We start from the raw sequence: 24,767 nt of genomic DNA on the forward strand, positions 1-24,767 counted from the left end.
TATATAATATAGTATACATAGAATAGTGTGTATATATATACATATATATATAGAGAGAAAGAGTATAGTACACATAGTAGGCTAAGGTTGCTGTATATAGTATATATTTTGTGTATGTGTATATATATGTGTGTGGGGTAAGGTTGGTATAAATAGTATATACTGTATATAGTCTATATACTATAATATACCTACACTATATATAATGTATATAGTATAGTATACATAGAATAGGTTATATATATATCGTATAGTATAGTAAACATAGTAGGCTAAGGTTACTAATATTTAATAGACTAAGATAGCTATATACTGTATATAGCGATCTTAGTCTATATACACATGCACGAAATATCTATCTGTCCACACATGCACACACACTACATATATACTCTCTATATATGTATATAGTATATTTTATAATATGTATAGTAGGCTAAGGCTGGTAATATTCATAACCACAATTGATTACATTGTTTGGGCTTTTGCGGCTCAAGAAACTCGTTCATGGCGCCCAATCAGGAAACCTTTGGGGTCAGTGAACGCTGCATCTCTTTTGCTGCCGCATTGACTTCAACCTGTGGCCTTGCAATGAATGACAAACATGGTTTGGAGTTTGCCTCTCTTGGCTCAAAGGCACAAGCTCAAGCCTCGACTTTCCTCTGAGTCTCCTTTCCGCTCTCCTCTCTTCCCAGCTTTCGGAGACCAAGATCTTCACGGCGTCCAACGTCTCCGCCGTGCCGCTTCCTGCGGAAAATGTGACCATCACGGCCGGACAGAGGTGAGCATTAGTGGTGCTTTTGGGGCTGGGAGTTTGGCCCTTTCCTTTTCCCCTTCAGCCGCTTAAGTACTGGGCCCATAACCATCAATTAGCTGGCCCAAGGGCTGATGCTTATACAAATAAGTTTCCCAACGTGGTCAACTGTGAATACGCACATATGGTATTTCTGCGTCTGCGCAGAACAGCTTCGGAATCTTCTGATAAATTTGAAAACGTTGGTGGTTGGCCCTGCCCACTCTCCCCTCGAGAATATATATAGCCCGTGGGGGGCTAACCACCTCCAGTTCTCTTCTGCCGCAAAACGCAGCCAGAAGGAAGAGGCATGACAACAGTGGGGAGGATGGGCGGGGCTGTGCGAATTCACAGGTGACCACTCGGGAAACTACGGTTACAGGTAACCTATATTTTTCTGCTCCAGCTGAGCGGCTTTTATCTTTATTTACATTTCAACTATTTACAATTGAATTGAACTTACACATTACTGATAATTGTCGAACGAGAAAGAATAATGGTGACCGTTGACATATATTGTTCCTTATCACCTGATTGATTCAAGACCAGCTCTGCAGTTGTGACATATAGTCTCACTTCCTCTGTGATCTGTGCATGCTGTTCACATTCCAGTTGCTAAACTCGTTCTTAACGTATGCAATCATATAACTATTTTCAGGATATGTCAGGGTAGTGTTAGCAGACCGCAGAATATCTCGGCCCCTTTTACTATCAGTGTGATTAAAAACTAAAAAAAAATTACACAGGAGTCTGTTGCTTTTAGTAGAAAAGAAAATATAGTTCAATTCACTGTAATTCAGTAATACTGTGCAAAACAGAAGAGTTGTTCTCACCAATGTATGACAAACAATACCTCTGGTGAGTCTTCTTTTTAAAATGACAACATGCAAAAACATAACAAAATAGAGAGACTGAAATATTTGCTATCAGTAGAAAGTCCCTAAAAGGTAAAGGTAGTCCCCTGACATTAAGTCCAGTCATGTCTGACTCTGGGGTGTGGTGCTCATCTCCATTTCTAAGCCGAAGAGCCAGCGTTGTCTGTAGACACCTCCAAGGTCATGTGGCCGGCATGACTGCATGGAGCGCCGTTACCTTCCTGCCGGAGCGGTACCTATTGATCTACTCACATTTGCATGTTTTCGAACTGCTAGGTTGGCAGAAGCTAGGGCTTGCTGTAAATAAGCAGTCTTCCTTGACACTCCAAAGGGATCCAGTCTTGAGCTTCAGGGCGCTGCGTAACCTCTCCCAGCAACAGCCAACTACTTAATAATGATTTGTCCATTTGGAGTGCTAAGGAAAACTGCTTATTTACAGCAAGATAAGGACATTCGACTAAATCAGCAGTCTTCAAACGGCTTCAGTCTTGAGCTTCAGGGCGCTGCATAACCTCTCCCAGCAACAGCCAACTGCTCTATAATGAGTTGGCTCTTTGGAGTGCCAAGGAAAACTGCTTATTTACAAGCAAGACAAGGACATTCGACTAAATAAGCAGTCTTCAAATGACTTCAGTCTTGAGCTTCAGGGCGCTGCGTAACTTTTCCCAGCAACAGCCAACTGCTCTATAATGAGTTGGCCCTTTGGAGTGCCAAGGAAAACTGCTTATTTACAGCAAGATAAGGACATTCGACTAAATAAGCAGTCTTCCTTGGCACTCCAAAGGGATCCAGTCTTGAGCTTCAGGGCGCTGCGTAACCCCTTCCAGCAACAGCCAACTGCTCTATAATGAGTTGGCTCTTTGGAGTGCCAAGGAAAACTGCTTATTTACAAGCACGACAATGACATTCGACTAAATACGCAGTCTTCCTTGGCACTCCAAATGGCTTCAGTCTTCAATAACTATAACTCTGTCAATACATATCGACACGCAAGCTGGGCGAGGGGGCCTTGCTGACGCGGGGGCTGCTCTTCCCTCCAGGATCGACCTGGCGGTGCTGCTGGGCAAGAGCCCGTCGTCTTCCCTGGAGACCGAGTCGCCCAACCTGGACTCCTCCTCCTCCTCCTCGCAGGCCCCGGCCCTCAGCCAGCCCCTGGTCTTCAGCAACTCCAAGCAGAGCGCCATCGCCCAGCCCGGATCCGGCGCCGCCTTCGCCCACCACGGCATGGTAAGCAAGCCGGGAAGGAGGGAAGGAAGGGAGCGCATATCACCAGGAGGCATGGGCAATCCGTGGTTCTAAATGGTTCTAAAGCCCTTACAATACTAGAGGGTTCGGGTGCGTTTTCTTCTAAAGTGTTGCTAAAGTTCTGGTGGTGAAAATTTCAGAACTCTAACAAAACTTTCAAAATTTAATTATATCGTTATTGGTGGTTTTTATGACAGAACCATTTAAGAGCTGCCATTTATAACAAAATTTTGAAAGTTTTGTTAGCGTTCTGAAATGAAAAGGTGATTAGCTGGCCCTGATTGTTTCTTGTCTGGAATTCCCCCATTTTCTGAGTGAGTGTTGCTCTTTGTTTACTGTTACGTTTTATTGTTATGCTCTATATTTACTGTTATGATTTTATTGTTATGCTACCAATATTTGAAAAAAAAAAACCTCTCTAAAATCATAACAGTACATAAAGAACAACACTCAAAAAACAGGGGAACTCCTGACAAGAAACAATCAGGACCAGCTAATCACCTCCCAACAAAGACAGTAAGAAGCCAGACTTTCAAAATTTCATTATTATTTCGTTATTGGTGATTTTTAGGACAGAACCAATTAAGAGCTGCCATTTTGAAATTTTGAAAGTTTTGTTAGCATTCTGAAATGAAAAGGTGATTAGCTGGCCCTGATTGTTTCTTGTCTGGAATTCCCCATTTTCTGAGTGAGTGTTGCTCTTTATTTACTGTTATGATTTATTGTTATGCTACCAGTATTAAAAAAATCTCTAAAGTCATAACAGTACATAAAGAGCAACACTCAAAAAACAGGGGAACTCCAGACAAGAAACAGTCAGGACCAGCTAATCACCTCAATTTTGAAAGTTTTGTTAGCATTCTGAAATGAAAAGGTGATTAGCTGGCCCTGATTGTTTCTTGTCTGGAATTCCCCCGTTTTCTGAGTGAGTGTTGCTCTTTATTTACAATATTACGATTTATTGTTATGCTACCAGTATTTTAAAAAACTCTCTAAAAATCATAACAGTACATAAAGAACAACACTCAAAAAACAGGGGAACTCCAGACAGGAAACAATCAGGACCAGCTAATCACTTCCCAACAAAGGCAGTAAGAAGCCAGACGTTCAAAATTTCATTATTATTTCGTTATTGGTGATTTTTAGGACAGAACCAATTAAGAGCTGCCATTTTGAAATTTTGAAAGTTTTGTTAGCGTTCTGAAATGAAAAGGTGATTAGCTGGCTCTGATTGTTTCTTGTCTGGAATTCCCCCATTTGCTGAGTGAGTGTTGCTCTTTATTTACTGTTAGGATTTGTTGTTATGCTACCAGTATTAAAAAAAATCATTAAAATCATAACAGTACATAAAGAATAACACTCAAAAAGCAGAGGAACTCCAGACAAGAAACAGGACCAGCTAATCACCTCAATTGTGAAAGTTTTGTTAGCGTTCTGAAATGAAAAGGTGATTAGCTGGCCCTGATTGTTTCTTGTCTGGAATTCCCCCATTTTCTGAGTGAGTGTTGCTCTTTATTTACTGTTATGTTTTATTGTTATGCTACCAGTATTAAAAAAATCTCTAAAATCATAACAGTACATAAAGAATAACACTCAAAAAGCAGAGGAACTCCAGACAAGAAACAATCAGGACCAGCTAATCACTTCACAACAAAGGCAGTAAGAAGCCAGACGTTCAAAATTTCATTATTATTTCGTTATTGGTGATTTTTAGGACAGAACCCATGAAGAGCCGCCATTTATAACAAAATTTTGAAAGTTTTGTTAGCGTTCTGAAATGAAAAGGGGATTAGCTGGCCCTGATTGTTTCTTGTCTGGAATTCCCCCGTTTTCTGAGTGAATGTTGCTCTTTCATTATTGATTATTTTTAGGACAGAACCAATTAGGAACTGCCATTTGTCATGAAATTTTGAAAGTTTTGTTAGAGTTCTGAAATTTTCACCACCAGAACTTTAGCAGTTGAAATTTTCACCCCCAGAACCCGGATCAAATGCTCATCTTTTGGGGCTGAATTGCCTCTCCAAAACTGAAGTGTGCATTAGATTCCCACCAAGTGGTCATCTTGACGGTCCTCCTCCTCGTCCTCTTCCAGGTCAGCATGCTGGGGAAGGGCTTTGGCGACGTTGGCGAGGCCAAGGCCGGCGGCACCGGCGGAGGTAGCGCCGCCACCACCACGACCACAGGCTCCCAGTTCCTGGAGCAGTTCAAGACGGCCCAGGCCTTGGCCCAGCTGGCCGCTCAGCACCCACAGCCCGCCGGGAGCAGCGGAGGAGGTGGCGGCACAGGCACAGGGACCTCCTGGGAGATCGGCGCCTCCAGCCAGGCCTCCTCTCTCGTCCAGTACGGTAAGGTTTGCCGACATAGAAGCAGAAGGACGGGAGGGCTCCCCAGGGGACACCCAGCCCTACCCCTTCCTCCCAGGCAGGAAGGCACCATCAAAGCCCTCCCGGCAGGTGGCCATCCAGCCTCTGCTTAAAGGCATCTAGAGAAGGAGACTCCATCATCGGTATTATTACTATTATTATTAGTAGTAGTAGTATGCGTATTATTATTGTTATCATTATTATTAATAGTAGTAGTATGAGTACTATTATTATTATCATTATTATTATTAGTAGTAGTAGTAGTATGAGTATTAGTAGTAGTAGTATGAGTATTATTATTATCATTATTAGTAGTAGTAGGATGAGTATTATTATCATTACTATTATTATTAGCAGTAGTAGGATGAGTACTAGGATGAGCAAGCTGGAATGTGTCCAGAGGAGGGCGACTCAAATGATCAAGGGTCTGGAGAACAAGCCCTATGAGGAGCGGCTTAGGGAACTGGGCATGTTTAGCCTGAAGAAGAGAAGGCTGAGAGGAGATATGATGAGAGCCATGTATAAATATGTGAGAGGAAGACACAGGGAGGAGGAGGGAGCAAGCTTGTTTTCTGCTTCCTTGGAGACTAGGACGCGGAACAATGGCTTCAAACTACAAGAGAGGAGATTCCATCTGAACATTAGGAAGAACTTCCTGACTGTGAGAGCCGTTCAGCAGTGGAACTCTCTGCCCCGGAGTGTGGTGGAGGCTCCTTCTTTGGAAGCTTTTAAGCAGAGGCTGGATGGCCATCTGTCAGGGGTGATTTGAATGCAATATTCCTGCTTCTTGGCAGAATGGGGTTGGACTGGATGGCCCATGAGGTCTCTTCCAACTCTTTGATTCTATGATTCTATGATTCTATGACTATTATTATCATTATTACTAGTAGTAGGATGAGTATTATTATTGTTAGTAGTAGTAGAATGAGTATTATTATTATTATTAGTAGTAGTAGTAGTAGGATGAGTATTATCATTATTATTATTATTATTATTATTAGTAGGATGAGTATTATTATCATTACTATTGTTAGTAGTAGTAGTAGCATGAGTATTATTATTATTATTAGTAGTAGTAGTAGTATGAGTATTATCATTATTATTATTAGTAGCAGTATGAGTATTATTGTCATTATTATTAGTAGTAGTATGAGATTATTATTAGTATTATTATTATTATCATTATTAGTAGTAGTATTAGTAGTATGAGTATAAGTATTATTGTCATCATCATTATTATTAGTAGTAGTATAAGTATTAGTAGTAGTAGTATCATTAACTGGCAGCACAGTTTACTGCTTGGATTTACGACTAGGATTTGCAAAGGCTGTGAAAATGCCTTGGCTTGAAAGAGAGGCACTTGCTCCACCCGATGCGTGGGGCGTTTCCTTCCCCCCCCCCCCCGCCCGCATACCAGTAGACCCTTCCTGGCTGCCCCATAGCCACCAAGGGGGGACAGCGTATGCCACAGCAACCCATGGGAGTGTCGGCAACACCGGCCGCTCGAATTAGTGGCTGACCGGTGCTCGGCAGGGCTCAGACAAGCCTCTTCCCTGGCCCAAAACACCATCTCCGCTCAGGCATGAAAGCAGGAGATGGATGGCCATTTGTTGGGAGGGCTTTGATTGTGCTTTTCTTCATCGTCGTCTCTGTGAATTCGCACATCTCTCCATCTCTCCTTCTCTGGTGGCTCTGAGTCCCCTTGGGGAGATAAAGTTTTGTTGTTGTTTTGTTGTTTTAAGCAGAAGCTGGATGGCCATCTCCTGAGAGAGCTTTAATTGTGCCTTCCTTTATGGACTGGATGGACCTTGGGGTCCTTTCCAACGCTTGGATTTTTTTTTCTCTCTCTCTCTCCTCTTCTCTTGATGTCTTTAAGCAGAAGCTGGGTGGCCATCTGCTGAGAGAGCTTTAATTGTGCCTTCCTTTATGGTAGTTGGACTGGATGGACCTTGGGCTTCCTTCCAACTCTAGGACTTCCTTTCTCTCTCTTTCTCCTCTGGAGGTCTTTAAGCAGGAGATGGATGGCCATTTGTCGGGAGGGCTTTGGTTATGCTTTTCTCCGTCGTGGTCTCTGTGAATTCGCACATACGGTGTTTCCTGTGCCTGTGCAGAGATAGAATCTTCTAGAAAGCTCTTGATACGTTTGATGTTGCTTGGGAGTCCCTTCCAACTCTAGGATTCTATCTCTCCATCTTCTCTGGTGGCTTTTAAGCAGAAGCTGGGTGGCCATCTGCTGAGAGAGCTTTAATTGTGCCTTCCTTAATGGTGGTTGGACTGGATGGACCTTGGGGTTCCTTCCAACTCTAGGACTTCCTTTCTCTCTCGTTCGCCTTCTCTCGAGGTCTTTACACAGGAGATGGATGGCCATCTGCTGAGAGAGCTTTAATTGTGCCTTCCTTTATGGTACTTGGACTGGATAGACCCTAGGACTTTCTCTCTCACTCTCTCGCCTTCTCTGGAGGTCTTTAAGCAGGAGATGGATGGCCATCTGCTGAGAGAGCTTTAATTGTGCCTTCTTTTATGGTATTTGGACTGGATAGACCTTAGGACTTTCTCTCTCACTCACACACCTTCTCTGGAGGTCTTTAAGCAGGAGATGGATGGCCATTTGTCGGGAGGGCTTTGATTGTGCTTTTCTCCATCGTGGTCTCTGTGGATTCACACATATGGTATTTCCTGTGCCTGTGGCCATCTGTCGGGAGAGCTTTGATTGTGTCTTCCTTTATGGGAGATTGGAGTGGGTGCCTTCCAATTCTAGGATTTTCTCCCTCGTTTCGTCTCTGGAGATCTTCAAGCAGAGGCTGGGTGGCCATCTGTTGGGAGGGCTTTGATTGTGCTTTTCCTGCAGGGCAGATTGGGGGTTGGGCCAGATGGCTCTTGGGGGTCCCTTTCATGGGTAGCATCCTATATTCTTTGTGGTGGAGGGCCCTCGTCATGTGCTTGCCCTGCTTTCTTTCCGGCCGCAGACCTGAAGAGCCCCTCGGAGCCCGTGACCCACGGCCCCTTCGGCAAGCGGCAGGCCTTCCCCTCCTCCTCCTCCTCCTCCTCGTCGGCCATGATGGACGCCTTCCTGCAGGACAAGCCTCCCGCGGGGCACGCCTCCTCCTCCTCCTCCTCGGTCCCCCCACCCCCCTCCTGCTCCCCGCTGGCCGGCAAGGCCCCCCCACCGGCCCCCCAGATGTCCCCGGGATCCTCGGACAACCAGTCCTCCAGCCCCCAGCCCGCCCAGCAGAAGCTCAAGCAGCAGAAGAAGAAGGCCTCCCTCACCTCCAAGGTAACCACGTCGGCATCATGGGCAACCCATGCTTCTAGATGGTTCCAAAGTACTTACAAAACTAAAGTTCTGGTGGTGAACACTAGGGGGCGCTGGTGCTTTGCTTCTACAGTGTTGCTAAAGTTCTGGTGGTGAAAATTTCAGAACTCTAACAAAAGTTTCAAAAATTCGTTATTATTTCATTATTGATGATAATGATAAAAATCATCAATAATGAAATAATAACGAATTTTTGAAACTTTTGTTAGAGTTCTGAAATTTTCACCACCAGAACTTTCATTATTATTTCATTATTGATGATTTTTATGACAGAACCAATTAGGAACTGCCACTTATAATAAAATTTTTATGACAACCAATTAGGAACTGCCATTTATAATGAAATTTTGAAAGTTTTGTTAGAGTTCTGAAATTTTCACCACCAGAACTTTCATTATTATTTCATTATTGATTATTGTTATGACAGAACCAATTAGGAACTGCCATTTATAATGAAATTTTGAAAGTTTTGTTAGAGTTCTGAAATTTTCACCACTAGAACTTTCATTATTATTTCATTATTGATTATTTTATGACAACCAATTAGGAACTGTCATTTATAATGAAATTTTGAAAGTTTTGTTAGAGTTCTGAAATTTTCACCACTAGAACTTTCATTATTATTTCATTATTGATTATTTTATGACAACCAATTAGGAACTGCCATTTATCATGAAATTTTGAAAGTTTTGTTAGAGTTCTGAAATGTTCACCACCAGACCTTTAGCAACACTGTAGAAGCAAAGCACCAGCCCCCCCTGGTTTTCACCACCAGAACTTTAGTTTTGTAAGTACTAAAAACAGGATAGGACAGGAAGGTATATAGGTAATTATGTAAGCATAGATTGCCCATGCCCACGTAATTACCTATATACCTTCCTGCCCTATCCTGTCTACCTCCCTCCCTCCCTATCCTATCCTATTTATCCATCCTATAGCACTATGTAACACGGTTTTCGTGCCTGGGTTGTAAATGTCATTTTCTAATTGGTTCTATTATTTAAAAAAATGAGAATATCTGTTATGCTGCCAAAACACTGTCGTCGTGGGACTGTCAGGAGTCAATTTCTGATGGCATGAAGACATCACAAATTCCCTCCGTGACCTCCTGACTGAATGATCCTGACTGAATTAATTCTCTCTGTGATATTCTGAAGCCAGTAGAGGATGCTGGAAACCATGTTATGGAACTTGTGAAGCAACAAGTCCTAATAAGGAAACTGAAAAGAGGGGGAGATGGGCAGGAAAGGTGTATACAAGGAAGTGGTGGTGGGGAAAAAGTCAGTAGTGTCTTCCTTTGCTGCAGAGATACAAGCAATACATCCATTTCAAAGCAAGCCAGCTTGTGAGTGGATATTTAATATTGCTATTTAGATCCTACAGACTGACCGCTCTAGAGATACAAGCCATATATCCATTTCAAAGCAAACCGGCTTCTGAGTGGTTATTTAATATTTAGATCCTACAGTCTGACAGGGACATTTCAAAGCACTAGTTGAAGTCCCAAACACATGGAGGACCCATGTTTACCCATGCCTGATCTTCCTGAGTTGGGTGGTTGTTGGGGGCTGAATGTGGCTGAATGGCGTGAGAGCGAGAGTGCGCGGCGCCCTGGCCTTGCTCTGCTCCTGCTCCGGACTCAATGCGCTCCTCTCTCCCCGCGCAGATCCCTGTTCTGGCCGTGGAGATGCCTAGCTCCGCGGACATTTCAGGGCTCAACCTGCAGTTCGGGGCCTTGCATTTCAGCTCAGAATTAATTCTCTCTGTGACATTCTGAAGGTAGCAGAGGGTGCTGGAAACCTTGTATTGGAACTTGTGAAGCAACAAGTCCTAATAAGGAAACGGAGAAGAGGGGGAGATGGGCAGGAAAGGGGTATAAAAGGAAGTGGTGGTGGGGAAAAGTCAGTAGTGTCTTTCTTTGCTGCAAAGATACAAGCAATATATCCATTTCAAAGCAAGCTGGCTTGTGAGTGGATATTTAATATTGCTATATAGATCCTACAGTCTGACAGGGAGATCCCAAAGCACATTTTGTTCTAGTTGAAGTCCCAAACACATGAAGGGCCCATGTTTACCATACCTGATCTTCCTGAGTTGGGGTGTTGTTGGGGGCTGAATGTGGCTGAATGGCGTGAGAGCGAGAGTGTGCGATGCCCTGGCCTTGCTCTGCTCCTGCTCCGGACTCAATGGGCTCCTCTCTCCCTGCGCAGATCCCTGCTCTGGCCGTGGAGATGCCTGGCTCCGCGGACATTTCGGGGCTCAACCTGCAGTTTCGGGGCCTTGCATTTCAGCTCGGAATTAATTCTCTCTGTGACATTCTGAAGCCAGCAGAGGATGCTGGAAACCATGTTATGGAACTTGTGAAGCAACAAGTCCTAATAAGGAAACTGAAAAGAGGGGGAGATGGGCAGGAAAGGTGTCTAAAAGGAAGTGGTGGTGGGAAAAAGTCAGCAGTGTCTTCCTTGGCTGCAGAGATACAAGCAATATATCCATTTCAAAGCAAGCCAGTTTGTGAGTGGTTATTTACTATTTAGGTGCTACAGTCTGACAGGGAGATCCCAAAGCACATTTTGCTCAAGTTGAAGTCCCAAATGCATGAAGGGCCCATGTTTACCCATGCCTGATCTTCCTGAGTTGGGTGGTTGTTGGGGGCTGAATGTGGCTGAATGGCGTGAGAGCGAGAGTGCGCGGCGCCCTGACCTTGCTCTGCTCCTGCTCCGGACTCAATGGGCTCCTCTGTCCCCGCGCAGATCCCTGCTCTGGCCGTGGAGATGCCTGGCTCCGCGGACATTTCGGGGCTCAACCTGCAGTTTGGGGCCTTGCAGTTCGGCTCGGAGCCCGTCCTCCCGGAGTACGAACCGGCGCCCGCCTCCAGCGGGTCCGGCAGCCAGGCCCCAGGGAGCCTCTACACGAGCAGCGCCAGGTAGGCCTTTGTGGGGAACCTTTGCGGGGAACCTTGCGGGGAACCTTTGCGGGGAACGCTGGGTCGCCTTCTGCCAAAAGCGCTCCTTTGTGGGCTGCAGGGAAGCTAGAACCTGGCAGCGGGAGTCCCTGGGTGAGCCCCTTGCTCTCTTTCCACAGTGAGTCCTTGTCCTCGATGGCGCCCACGAAGGGCCCGGAGTCGGGGTACCCGAGCGGCGCCCTGCCCTCCGTGGCCACGTATACCTCCCAGAACAGCGCTCAGGGACCCCTCTACGAGCAGAGATCCACCCAGACCCGGCGGTACCCCAACTCCATCTCCTCCTCGCCCCAGAAAGACCTGGCCCAGGCCAAGGTAGGGCTCTCGTGCTCAATGTGGGGAGATGTTCGGTTCTTTGGTTGCGGTGAGCCTTTGAACGCCCCCCAGAATCTCTCGTCCAATCCAAGACTAGAAATTAAGAGATTCAAAAAGTCAATAATGTAATTCTGGACTATGTATTGTCGAAGGATTTCATGGCTGGAATCACTAGATTCTTGTGGGTTTTTTCGGGCTATAGAGCCATGTTCTAGAGGCATTTCTCCTGACATTTCGCCTGCATCTATGGCAAGCATCCTCAGAGGGAGTGAGAGCCTCTCACTCCCTCTGAGGATGCTTGCCATAGATGCAGGCGAAACGTCAGGAAAAATGCCTCTAGAACATGGCTCTATAGCCCGAAAAAACCCACAAGAACCTAGTAATTCTGGACTGTTCTGGGGATGCTTTTCCCTAATCCTCGTGTGCTTGTTTCTATCCAATGTGTCTCTTGCTTAAGTTTTAATCATATTGAATTTTACTTGGTTTTTAACTCTGCAAGAGCTCGTTCGTATGGTATTTTATGTAGTATTTCAAGGGTGCATCTTGCCATTGATTTATGTAGCCATTTAGTGATTATTATTATTATTATTATTATTATTTAATGAGAATAATTTATTTAATAATAATAATAATTTAATCTGTGTGTTTTTTTTCTTTTTAATCTGTGTGTTTTTGTTCTGTTAGAATTGTAACACAATGGTATGGTTGCTGATGACACGATAAACAAATAAATAAATAATTTAATTGTGATAATAATAATAATTTATTAGTAATAATAATTAATTTAATCTGTTGTAGGTTTTTTCGAGCTATATGGCCATATTCTAGAAGCATTCTCTCCTGACGTTTCGCCTGCCTCACTACCTCTGAGGATGCTTACCAGAGATGCAGGCAAAATGTCAGGAGAGAATGCCTCTAGAACAGGGGTCCTGAGACTTTTTTTTTTAACAGAGGGCAAGGTTGCAGTCTGTCTGACAGTTGGAGGGCCAGATTATAATTTTTTAAAAACATGACTGAATTCCTATGCACACCGCACATATCTTATTTGTCGTGCAAAAAAAAACACTTTAGAACAATACAATAATTAAAATGAAGAACAATTTTAACAAATATAAACTTATTAGTATTTCAATGGGAATTGTGAGCCTGCTTTTGGCTGATGAGATAGGATTGTTGTTGTTGTGTGCTTTCAAGTTGTTTCAGGCTTAGGTTGACCTTGACTGAGGGCCGGGTAAATAACCTTGGGGGGCCGCATCTGGCCCTCGGGCCTTAGCTTGAGAACCCCTGCTCTAGAACATGGCCATATAGCTCGAAAAAACCTACAACAACCCAGTGATTCTGGCCATGAAACCTTCGACAATAAATTAATTTAATGATAAAAATAATTTGATGATTTTGATGATAATTAATTTAATGATAATAATAATAATTGAATGATGATAATAATTTAATGATAATAATTATTAATTTAATGATAGGAATAATAATAATTTAATGATAATAAGTAATAATTATTTATTTCTCCATCGTGGTCTCTGTGAAATCGCACATATGTGCGAATTTCACAGATGACCACTCAGAGAAACACGGTTACAGGTAGGCAGCCTTTACTTCATGTGCAATTATTAGAAGGTGTAAAATTACTATTACTAAAATTACTTGAAGGAGCTGGGGGTGGTGACGGCCGACAGGGAGCTCTGGCGTGGGCTGGTCCATGAGGTCACGAAGAGTCGGAGACGACTGAACGAATGAACAACAAAAATTACTATTATTAATTGGTGACTTTATATATACCAATAGTTGTGTTGTAATGTGTACACACTGGAAATAATAATAAAACGACAACAAAAACGACAACTTTGCTCGTATCCGGTGGTCGAGGCCGGGGCTGACCGTTCCTCTGCCTTTCTGTCCTTAGAATGGCTTCAGTTCGGTGTCGTCCTCGCAGTTGCAAACCACGCAGGCGACCGAAGGTAAGTGGAGTGCAAAGACAGAGGGTGAGTGACGGCTGGCTCCGTGGGAACAAGACCGTGGGCCATGTGGGGTAAGTGGTTGCCTCTCCCTTTGGCCCTGTGTTGTAGGTCCCTCAGGCCCCACGGTGAAGCCGGACTCCCCCTCGGCGCCCAGCCTGGCGGCCCCGCTCTCGGACGCGACCTCGGCGGCCTCCCTGCTGACCACCGCCCCGCAGCAGCACCCCTCGGTCCTCAGCGGCCTCAACCACGCCGAGGAGATGCCCAGCGCGGCCTCCTCGCAGCACAGCAGGTAGCAGCAGGGAGGGAGAGAGGGTGGGATCCCGGGCGCTTTGCCCCATCCCCATCCTATCGTGTTGAATTGGGTCTCATGCACCATTTCCAAAACCTTGGCAATAATTACAATCCTTGTCACAATAAGGCAAAATAAAATACGTGCAACAAACAATAACATCAAATAAAATGTGATCAATAACCAAATAATACAATAAGGTAATGACAATATAATATCAGATGGCCCAAAGCCGGCCTGTTTCCCCCTGACCGGCTCTCTTTCTCCCCCAGCAGCACGTTGTCGGCCCCGCAGAACAGCCTCTCCTCCTCCACTTCCTCCGGACGCACATCCACTTCCACCCTCTTGGTAAGAAGGCTTTCTCCATGTCGTTGGGACCCTTTTCTGTTAGACAGTCCTGGTGGTTGAATGGCCATCTGTTGGGAGGGCTTTGACTGTGTTTTCCCTACCTGGCTGAAGGGGGTGGACTGCATGCCCTTTGGGGCCCCCTCTTCCAGTGGAGTCTCCTTCTCTGAACAATTTCTGAACTGAGGCTGGATGGCCATCTGTTGGGAGGGCTTTGACTGTGTTTTCCCTACCTGGCTGAAGGGGGTGGACTGAATGCCCTTTGGGGGCCCCTCCTCCAGTGGAGCCTCCTTCTCTGGAGATGATAGACAGCTATCTGTCAGGAGGGTTTAACTGTGTCTTCCTGCCTGGCGGAAGGAGGCTGGACTAGATGCCCTTTGAGGGTCCCTTCCAAATATAGCAAAGGATATGGCAGTCCAGTGGAGTCTCCTTCTCTGGAGGGTGAATGGCCATCTTTTGGGAGTGCTTTGACTGTGCTTTTCCTGACTGGCTGACCGGATGCCCTTTGGGGGCCCCTCTTCCAGTGGAGTCTTCTTCTCTGGATGTTATTACATGGAGGCTGGCTGGCCAACCGTTGGGAGGGCTTTGGCTGTGTTTTTCCTACCTGACTGAAGGGAGTGTACTGGATGCCCTTTGGGGTGCCCTCTTCCAGTGGAGTCTCCTTCTCTGGATGTTGAATGGCCATTTGTTGGGAGGGCTTTGACTGTGTTTTTCCTACCTGGCTGAAGGGGATGGACAGGATGCCCTTTGGGGCCCCTCTTCCAGTGGAGTCTCCTTCTCTGGATGATGGACAGCATTCTGTCAGGAGGGCTTTAACTGTGTCTTCCTGGCTGGCAGAAGGAGGCTGGACTAGATGCCCTTTGAGGGTCCCTTCCAAATATAGCAAAGCATATGGCAGTCCAGTGGAGTCTCCTTCTCTGGAGGGTGAATGGCCATAGTTTGGGAGTGCTTTGACTGTGCTTTTCCTACCTGGCTGAAGGGAGTGTACTGGATGCCCTTTGGGGTGCCCTCTTCCAGTGGAGTCTCCTTCTCTGGAGGGTGAATGGCCATAGTTTGGGAGTGCTTTGACTGTGCTTTTCCTACCTGGCTGAAGGGAGTGGACTGGATGCCCTTTGGGGGCCCCTCTTCCAGTGGAGTCTCCTCTTCTGGAGGTTGAATGGCCATCTGTTGGGAGGGCTTTGTGTCTTCCTGCCAGGCTGAAGGGGGCTGGACTAGATGCCCTTTGGGGGACCCAGTTCTGGAGGTTTCAAAACTGAGGTTGGATGGCTGTCTGTTGAGAGGGATTAGATTGTGTCATCCATGGCCAAGGGGAGCTGGACTAGCTGCCCTTTTTGGAGGGGGGGGGGGTCCATTCCAACTTATAGTATAGACTGGAGTCTCCCCTGGAGGTTTCAGAACTGAGGTTGGATGGTCATCTGTCGAGAGGGATTAGATTGTGTCGTCCATGGCGGAGGGAAGCTGAACTAGATGCACTTTTGGGGGGGGGGGTTCCATTCCAACTGCTTGGGAGTCCAGTGGAGTTTTCTTCTCTGGAGGTTTCAGAGCTGAGGCTGGATGGTTGTTTGTTGAGAGGGCTTTGATTGTGCATTCCTTCCTGGCTGATGGAGTTTGGACTAGATGCCCTCTGGGGGTCCCTCTTCCAGCAGATGATTGTATGGGAAGGCTTTGTTTGTGGGGGCCATTTCCATGTGTTTGGAATGCTCTATGGGGGGGTTCTATTCCAACTGCTTGGGAGTCCCGTGGAGTCTCCTTCTCTGGAGGTTTCAGACCTGAGGCCGGATGGTTGTTTGTTGAGAGGGCTTTGATTGTGCATTCCTTCCTGGCTGATGGAATTTGGATTAGATACCCTCTGGGGGTCCCTCTTCCAGTGGATGATTGTATGGGAAGACTTTATTTGTGGGGGCCATTTCCATGTGTTTGGAATGCTCTATGGGGGATGCAATCTAATCCCTCTCGACAGATGGCCACCCAGCTTCAGTTCCGAAACCTCCAGAACTGGAAGAGGGTCCCCCAAAGGAATAGAGGGCGCATTGTTTTGTTGCCCTGACATCCTTTGTGTTGTTGCCCCCCTTCTTCTCGCTCAGCACCCGAGCGGGGAGAGCGAGGCCGGGCTGCACTCCTCGGCCAGCACCTTCTCCGCCTCCTCTTCCTCCTCCTCCTCGGTCTCGGCCGCTCCGCCGCCTCCTCCGCCGGTGCCCAGCGCCAACGCCGTCAACACCAACGCCTCCTCTTCCTCCTCCTCCTCCTCCTCCGGCCTCAGCAGCAGCAGCAGCAGCAGCGCCAGCAGCCTGGGCCTCAGCCTGGGCAGCAACTCCACCGTCACCGCCACCAGCCGCAGCTCTGTGGCCACCACCTCAGGTACACCCACCCGTGGATCCGTCCACACGGGTTTTGCAGAGTCAACAGTTGGACTCACAGTTCTAAGCTTCGAGATATGACGATAGACAGAACTCCCTTAGACCAAAATTACCATATATACAAACTGAAACTAAATCCAGACAAGACAGAGGTACTCCTGGTCAGTCGCAAGGCCGAACGGGGTATAGGGTGACAGCCTGTGCTGGAGGGGGTCTCACTCCCCTTGAAGGCGCAGGTTCACAGCTTGGGTGTGACCCTGGACTCATCGTTGAGCCTGGACCCCCAGGTTTCAGCGGTGACCAGGGGAGCATTTGCACAGCTTAGGCTCGTGCGCCAGCTGCGCCTGTATCTCGGGAAGTCTGACTTGGCCACGGTGGTACACGCTCTTGTCACATCCCGCCTGGATTACTGCAACGCTCTCTACGTGGGGCTGCCCTTGAAGACGGCCCGGAAGCTTCAGCTGGTTCAGCGCGCGGCAGCCATGTTACTAACTGGAGCGGGTGGCAGGGAGCACACAACGCCCTTGTTGTCCCAACTCCATTGGCTGCCGATTTGCTACCGGACCCAATTCAAGGTGCTGGTCTTGGCCTACAAAGCCCTAAACGGTTCCGGCCCAAAATACCTTTCTGACCGCATCTTGGCCTACGAGCCCACGAGGACCTTGAGATCGTCTGGGGAGGCCCTTCTCTCGGTCCCACCTGCCTCACAGGCACGTCTGGCGGGGACGAGGGAGAGGGCCTTCTCGGTGGTGGCCCCCCGGCTGTGGAACACTCTCCCGGCACACATCAGACAGGCGCCCTCCCTCATGTCCTTTCGAAAAAGCCTTAAGACATGGCTGTTCGAGAGGGCATTTAATTAAGTGCTAAGCAACAACATTACGGTAATGAGAACTGGAATGGTATAAGGAAAATGAGACTGGCTATGATTCTACTAAGAGACGAAGCGGATTTTTATGTAGTTTGTATTTGTCGTATAGTTATATGTTGTTGATACTGGCCTTTGTAACTGTCTTTTTATGTGTACTGTACACCGCCATGAGTCGCCCGTAAGGGCTGAGAATGGCGGTTAATAAGTGCATCAAATAAATAAATAAATAAATAAATATACATACATATATATATACACACACATATGAGTATAATATACTACAATCCTATTTGTCTTTATATATGTGTATGTATTCTTTTTGACTGAAATTTTCAGACATATATATATGAGAATATACAGCTCTCTTATAGTTTTCAGACACACATACATGTATCTATTAGGGCTGGGCGGTTTCGTTTCGTTAATTCGTAATTCGTTAATAATTCGTTAATTTTTTCATTTACAAAACAATAACGAACCATTCTGGAGCAATTATTTTAAAAAAACGAATTTTCAAAAACGTTTTGTAAATGCTTCGCATTTCGATATTGTATTCGTTTCGTTATTGTTTTGAGGTCGTTTCGTTATTATTTCCGCATGTCTGGGCCAGTTTTATGGTTTAATTAGTGAAAAAAAAATTATAATATCACACCAACAGTCAAGAACAGAGGGAGAGGGAAGCTTCAGAAGGTTTTGGAGGTTTTTTAGCGTATTTCGCGGTCGCGTCCGCCATTAACGAATCGATTCGTTATTGTTTCGGAAATCGATTCGTTAAATTTTTACCATTTACGAAATTTTGTAAATATCGAACTTTTTAAAAGGAAAATTTTGTAATTATTTTAAATATCGAAACAAAAAAACCCCCCAAATACAAATCGATTTTAGAAACAATTTTTTCCGTTGTTACCCAGGCCTACTATCTATCTATGACATTTATATGCCGCCCTTCTTACCCCAAAGTGGCTTACAAGGGTAAATACAATTTTCCCATTGTGGTCAACTGTGAATTGCAGATATGGTTATTCCTGCGCAGAGTAGCTTCGGGACCCTCTAGCAAAATTACCAAACATTTTTGTGGGTAGCCCCGCCCATTCTCCCCCAAGAGTATATATAAACAGTGGGCGGGGCTACCGCCAAACATGTTTGATAATTTTGCTAGAAGGTTCCGAAGCTACTCTGTGCAGGCACAGGAATAACCATATGTGCAAATTCACAGGTGACCACTCGGGGAACTACAGTTACAGGTAAGCAGCCTATATATATTATATGATCACCATAGCACAATATTAGTATTATATATTATACTATACCCTTATACTGTTATATTATTAGTACTATGACATGTAATATAAAATAGATAATTATAATATCGTATTATTATTACTACTATTGTATTACATTATAACATTATCAATATTAAATGTATATACAATATATTATATTATATTATTAGCACAGTGCAGGAGACAAGGTGGAACTATCTTCCTGGCCCCCTCTCTTCACTCTGGTCCATATATATATGGTCCCAAATGATAGCTGTATATTCTCACATATATTCTATATGTGACTGTAAATAGAAGATCAACTGCTGTCCTCTCCTTTTTGCCTTGTATTTTATTCGTGTTGTCTTTTGAAATGGTCATATGACTAGTCAAATAAATAAATATTATTATCATCATCACATATATGCTATCCTTTGGGAATGACATTTGCACACACACACGCACACAATATATACTGCTATCCCTTTGGGGACACACACACACACACACACATATATACACATACATACTGTGTGTGTTTATATATGTGTGTATGTGTATGTATATAGCTATCCTTTTGACCAAAGTTTACACACACACACACACACACACATATATATATATGTGTGTGTGTGTGTGTGTGGATATGGATATGAATATGCAGGTATACTTTTGATTAAAATCTCAGTCCAGAAATAATAGCTGTATATCCAAAGAGAGATAAATAGATAGATATAGCTGTATATACTCATACATATATTTATATATATATATATAATACAGCTATTCTTTTTGACTAAAAATCTGCAGATATATATATATATATATATATATATATATATATATATATATAAACAACACATAACACCTTATTTATACCCCGCTACCATCTCCCCAAGGGACTTGGTGCGGCTTACATGAGTCCGAGCCCAGAATACAACAATACAGCAATAACAATACAAGCAATTTAAAACAACAAAGCAGCAAAACAATAACATAAACATTATCAAATAAGACAACACATATCTATCTATCTATCTACCTACCTACCTACCTACCTACCTATCTGTGGGACTGGATATCCAGCTATCCCTTCTTGGAGAGGAATTGCAAACTGGGAATCCCCCAGTGTCCTCCTGGGGAGCAGGGTGTGGCCATTGGGAGAAGCCCATGGGCCAAACTGGGGCCTGAGGTCGCCCCTCCTTGCCTGAGATGCAGGCTGGGCCCCCTCTCTGCCTGGCGCTCGCTCCTTCCTCCTTCTAAGAGGTGCCCTCTTCCTCTTCCTCCTTGCAGGGAAGGCTCCTCCCAACCTGCCTCCCGGGGTGCCCCCTTTGCTGCCCAACCCCTACATCATGGCCCCAGGGCTCCTCCACGCCTATCCGGTAAGTACACCACACCTCCTTCCTATTATTATTATTATTATTATTAATAATAATAATAATAATACCCTGCTTTTTCTCTCCACAAGGAGACTCAAAACAGCTATGTATCTATTATTAGTATTGGAATGCATTGTTATTATTATATTATATTATTGTTCATGCATAATTAAATTAGTATTATAATAATTATTTATACCCAGCTTTTTATTTTATTTATTGTCATCTATTATTCTTGTTTGGGTTATTGTTGTTTCGGTTATTGTTATTATTATATTATATTATTGTTCATGCATTATTACATTATTATTATAATTATGATTTATACCTTGCTTTTTATTTTATTTATTGTTATCTATTATTCTTGTTTGGATTATTGTTGTTGTGTGTATTATTCTTGTATGCATTATTATATTGTATTATTCTATTTATTTGATATTCTAATATTTATTATGATCGTATTTTCTTTTCACCCCGAACGGAGGCTTGACTATTATGTATCTATTATTGACTATTATGTATCTATTATTGACATTATGTATCTATTATTATTTTAGAATGTATTGTTATTATTATATTATATTATTGTTCATGTATTATTAAATTATTATTATTATTTATACCCTGCTTTATATTTTATATATTATCTATTATTCTTGTTTGGATTATTGTTGTTGTGTGTATTATTCTTGTATGCATTATTATATTGTATTATTCTATTTATTTGATATTCTAATATTTATTATGATCGTATTTTCTTTTCACCCCGAACGGAGGCTTGACTATTATGTATCTATTATTGACTATTATGTATCTATTATTGACATTATGTATCTATTATTATTTTAGAATGTATTGTTATTATTATATTATATTATTGTTCATGTATTATTAAATTATTATTATTATTTATACCCTGCTTTATATTTTATATATTATCTATTATTCTTGTTTGGATTATTGTTGTGTGTATTATTCTTGTATGCATTGTTATATTGCATTATTCTATTTATTTGATATTCTAATATTGATTATGATCGTATTTTCTATTCACCTTGACCGGAGTCTTGACTTCCTGGTGGTTTCTCACGGGTCTTTTCCTTCTGTTTCCAGCCGCAGGTTTATGGCTACGATGACCTCCAGATGCTCCAGACAAGGTTCCCCTTGGTGAGTTGGAGGAGGAGGGCTCTCTCTTCGGGGCCCCCCAAAGAAGGCCATCTAGTCCAACCTCCTTCTGCCATAATAGGTGGAGGGATGGATAGGATCCTAGAGTTGGAAAGGGCCATAAAGGAAGATACAACCAAAGCCCTCCTGATAGATGGCCCTGCTTCCAATCCTCCAGAGAAACCTAGTGTTGACAAAACCTTGCTGTTTAGTCTGGGGGGCAATTGGGGGGGGGGGGGTCAGGTCTCCTGGGGGTCTCCAATGCTGGGCTCCTCCCTCCCTCCTCTTCTGACCCTTTCTTTCCTTCCCTCCTTGCAGGACTACTACAGCATCCCATTCCCCACGCCGACCACCCCGCTGACCGGGAGGGACGCCAGCTTGAGCAGCAACCCTTACTCCGGTACGGCCGCCTCCGGCTTGTTTGGTGTGTGCCTGTCCCTTTAAGGGGCTGCCCCTTTGCTGCACTGGCCCTTTAAAAGGAGCGCGTTGGGTGGGAAAGGGGAGGAAGCGGGCCCCTCCTCCTCTGGTGTGTTTGCGCTGACCCAAACGTGGGCTGGGCGTTGACCTCTGCCGTTTGATCCCAGGCGACCTGGCGAAGTTTGGTCGGGGCGACGCCTCCTCGCCGTCTCCGGCCACGACGCTGGCGCAGCCGCAGCAGAGCCAGACGCAGACGCACCACACCACCCAGCAGGCCTTCCTCAACCCGGCCCTCCCACCCGGGTACAGCTACACCAGCCTGCCCTACTACACCGGCGTCCCGGGACTGCCCAGCACCTTCCAGTACGGGCCGGCCGTCTTCCCCGTGAGTCCAGTTGGGGGGGCAGAGTGGGTGCCCCAAAGGACATCTGGATCACACTCCGCAGACAGACTCCAAACACTGGCCTGGGGCTTCCTCTCTCTTAAGAGCCTCACACTGAAGCCTGTCTCCCACTGAGGCAAACTGAGGCCTTTTTTCACTGAGGTGTTCTCTCAGACTGACACCTTTCTCCCACTGAGGGGAACTAACACTGAGGCCTATCTCACACTGAGGTGTTTCTCCCACTGAGGCAAACCAACACTGAGGCCTACTTCACACTGAGGCCTTTGTCCCACTGAGGCGAACTAACACTGAGGCGTTCTCTCAGACTGACACCTTTCTCCCACTGATGCGAACTAACACTGAAGCCTACCTCACACTGAAGTGAACTAACACTGAGGCCTTTTTTCACTGAGACGTCCTCTCAGACTGACACCTTTCTCCCAGTGAGGCGAACCAACACTGAGGCCTCCCTCACATTGAGGCCTTTCTCCCACTGAGGCAAACTAACACTGAGGCCTTTTTTCACTGAGGCGTTCTCTCAGACTGACACCTTTCTCCCACTGATGCGAACTCACACTGAGGTCTACCTCACACTGAAGCCTTTCTCCCACTGAGGCAAACTAACACTGAGACGTTCTCTCAAACTGACACCTTTCTCCCACTGAGGCGAACCAACACTGAGGCCTACCTCACACTGAGGCCTTTCTCCCACTGAGGTGAACTAACACTGAGGCCTTTTTTCACTGAGGCGTTCTCTCAGACTGACACCTTTCTCCCACTGATGCGAACTCACACTGAGGTCTACCTCACACTGAAGCCTTTCTCCCACTGAGGCGTACCAACACTGAGGCGTTCTCTCAGACTGACACCTTTCTCCCACTGATGCGAACTCACACTGAGGTCTACCTCACACTGAAGCCTTTCTCCCACTGAGGCGAACTAACACTGAGGCCTTTTCTCATTGAGGCGTTCTCTCAGACTGACACCTTTCTCCCACTGAGGCGAACTCACACTGAGGTCTACCTCACACTGAAGCCTTTCTCCCACTGAGGCGAACTAACACTGAGGCCTTTTCTCACTGAGGCGTTCTCTCAGACTGACACCTTTCTCCCACTGATGCGAACTCACACAGAGGTCTACTTCACACTGAGGCCTTTCTCTCACTGAGGCAAACTAACACTGAGGCCTTTTCTCACTGAGGCGTTCTCTCAGACTGACACCTTTCTCCCACTGAGGTGAACCAACACTGAGGACTTTTCTCACTGAGGCGTTCTCTCAGACTGACACCTTTCTCCCACTGAGGCGAACTCACACTGAGGTCTACCTCACACTGAAGCCTTTCTCCCACTGAGGCGAACCAACACTGAGGCGTTTTCTCATTGAGGCATTCTCTCAGACTGACCTTTCTCCCACTGATGCGAACTCACACAGAGGTCTACCTCACACTGAGGCCTTTCTCTCACTGAGGCAAACTAACACTGAGGCCTTTTCTCACTGAGGCGTTCTCTCAGACTGACACCTTTCTCCCACTGAGGCGAACTAACACTGAGGCCTTTTCTCACTGAGATTTTCTGAGAAATCTGATGTTGCCTTCCTAACACGGTGCTGGGGCCCTTGTCCCTTTCCACAGGTGGCCCCCACATCTTCCAAGCAGCACAGCGTCAACGTCAGCGTCAACGCCTCGGCCACCCCTTTCCAGCAGCCCAGCGGCTACGGCTCCCACGGATACAGCACAGGTGGGGAACAATAGGCCCGGAGTTGTGGGTATTTGCTGCTGGATCTCGTGCACAACTGCAAAATGTGCCCTCTTTGTTATTTGTCCCCCCAAAAAGTGTGCACTACAGTTGATTCCTGCAGACAGAGAATTTCATCTATGCTGATGATCATGCCATCACCACTCAAGTTTATGATTTTTTGTCATTTGTCTTTGGGGTCTGGGCTTTGCCTTTGGGGTCTCAACGGCTCAACCAACCGGCTGCTCATTGTGTTTCCTCTCCTTCCCTCAGGTGTGTCGGTGACATCCAGTAACACGGGTGTGCCAGACATCTCTGGCTCTGTCTACTCCAAAACGCAGGTGAGTCTTTGGGTCAGAGCTGGGCACACCTTCTCCTCTTTTCCTTCCCCCTTACTCCACAGTGTTTTGGCAATGTCTCTCACAACAAAAGGGGAATGAAAGGGCTCCCAGAAGCATGAGAGGCAAGGTCTTTTTGAATTCAAGCACATCCTCCACAAGACTATAGTCCTCATTGAGGACTTAGGTAGGCAGACGAGTGAGTTGGCATGTTAAAAACCCAACTCTGCACAAGACTATAGTCCTCATTGAGGACTTAGGTAGGTAGATGAGTGAGTTGGTAGGAAACAACCCTTCTCCCGTGGTCCTCTTTGTCTACCCGCCTTCCTTTCTCTCCTATCACTTCCTTGTGAGACTGATGCTTCTCAGGGACAGGTCTCTATTTTGCATGGCAAGA

At 45.4% G+C, this 24,767-nt stretch overlaps 1 protein-coding gene across 1 annotated transcript in view; it reads left to right on the plus strand.

The window, feature by feature from the left end:
* Positions 1-24,767, plus strand: part of UBAP2L (ubiquitin associated protein 2 like) — a 52,303-nt gene that overhangs the window by 21,305 nt on the left and 6,231 nt on the right. The window contains exons 10-25 of the mRNA XM_060757947.2: positions 696-781; positions 2,709-2,895; positions 5,006-5,258; positions 8,243-8,550; positions 11,340-11,512; positions 11,671-11,863; positions 13,782-13,836; positions 13,945-14,125; positions 14,401-14,473; positions 16,555-16,828; positions 20,251-20,339; positions 21,450-21,503; positions 21,819-21,900; positions 22,085-22,302; positions 23,930-24,035; positions 24,306-24,373. Of these exons, the coding sequence (XP_060613930.2) occupies positions 696-781; positions 2,709-2,895; positions 5,006-5,258; positions 8,243-8,550; positions 11,340-11,512; positions 11,671-11,863; positions 13,782-13,836; positions 13,945-14,125; positions 14,401-14,473; positions 16,555-16,828; positions 20,251-20,339; positions 21,450-21,503; positions 21,819-21,900; positions 22,085-22,302; positions 23,930-24,035; positions 24,306-24,373 (2,400 nt within the window). The remainder of the gene's footprint in view (positions 1-695; positions 782-2,708; positions 2,896-5,005; positions 5,259-8,242; positions 8,551-11,339; positions 11,513-11,670; positions 11,864-13,781; positions 13,837-13,944; positions 14,126-14,400; positions 14,474-16,554; positions 16,829-20,250; positions 20,340-21,449; positions 21,504-21,818; positions 21,901-22,084; positions 22,303-23,929; positions 24,036-24,305; positions 24,374-24,767) is intronic.

The sequence above is a fragment of the Anolis sagrei genome, chromosome 12 (genome assembly GCF_037176765.1).
Source record: "Anolis sagrei isolate rAnoSag1 chromosome 12, rAnoSag1.mat, whole genome shotgun sequence".
In the NCBI taxonomy this organism is placed as follows: domain Eukaryota; kingdom Metazoa; phylum Chordata; class Lepidosauria; order Squamata; family Dactyloidae; genus Anolis; species Anolis sagrei.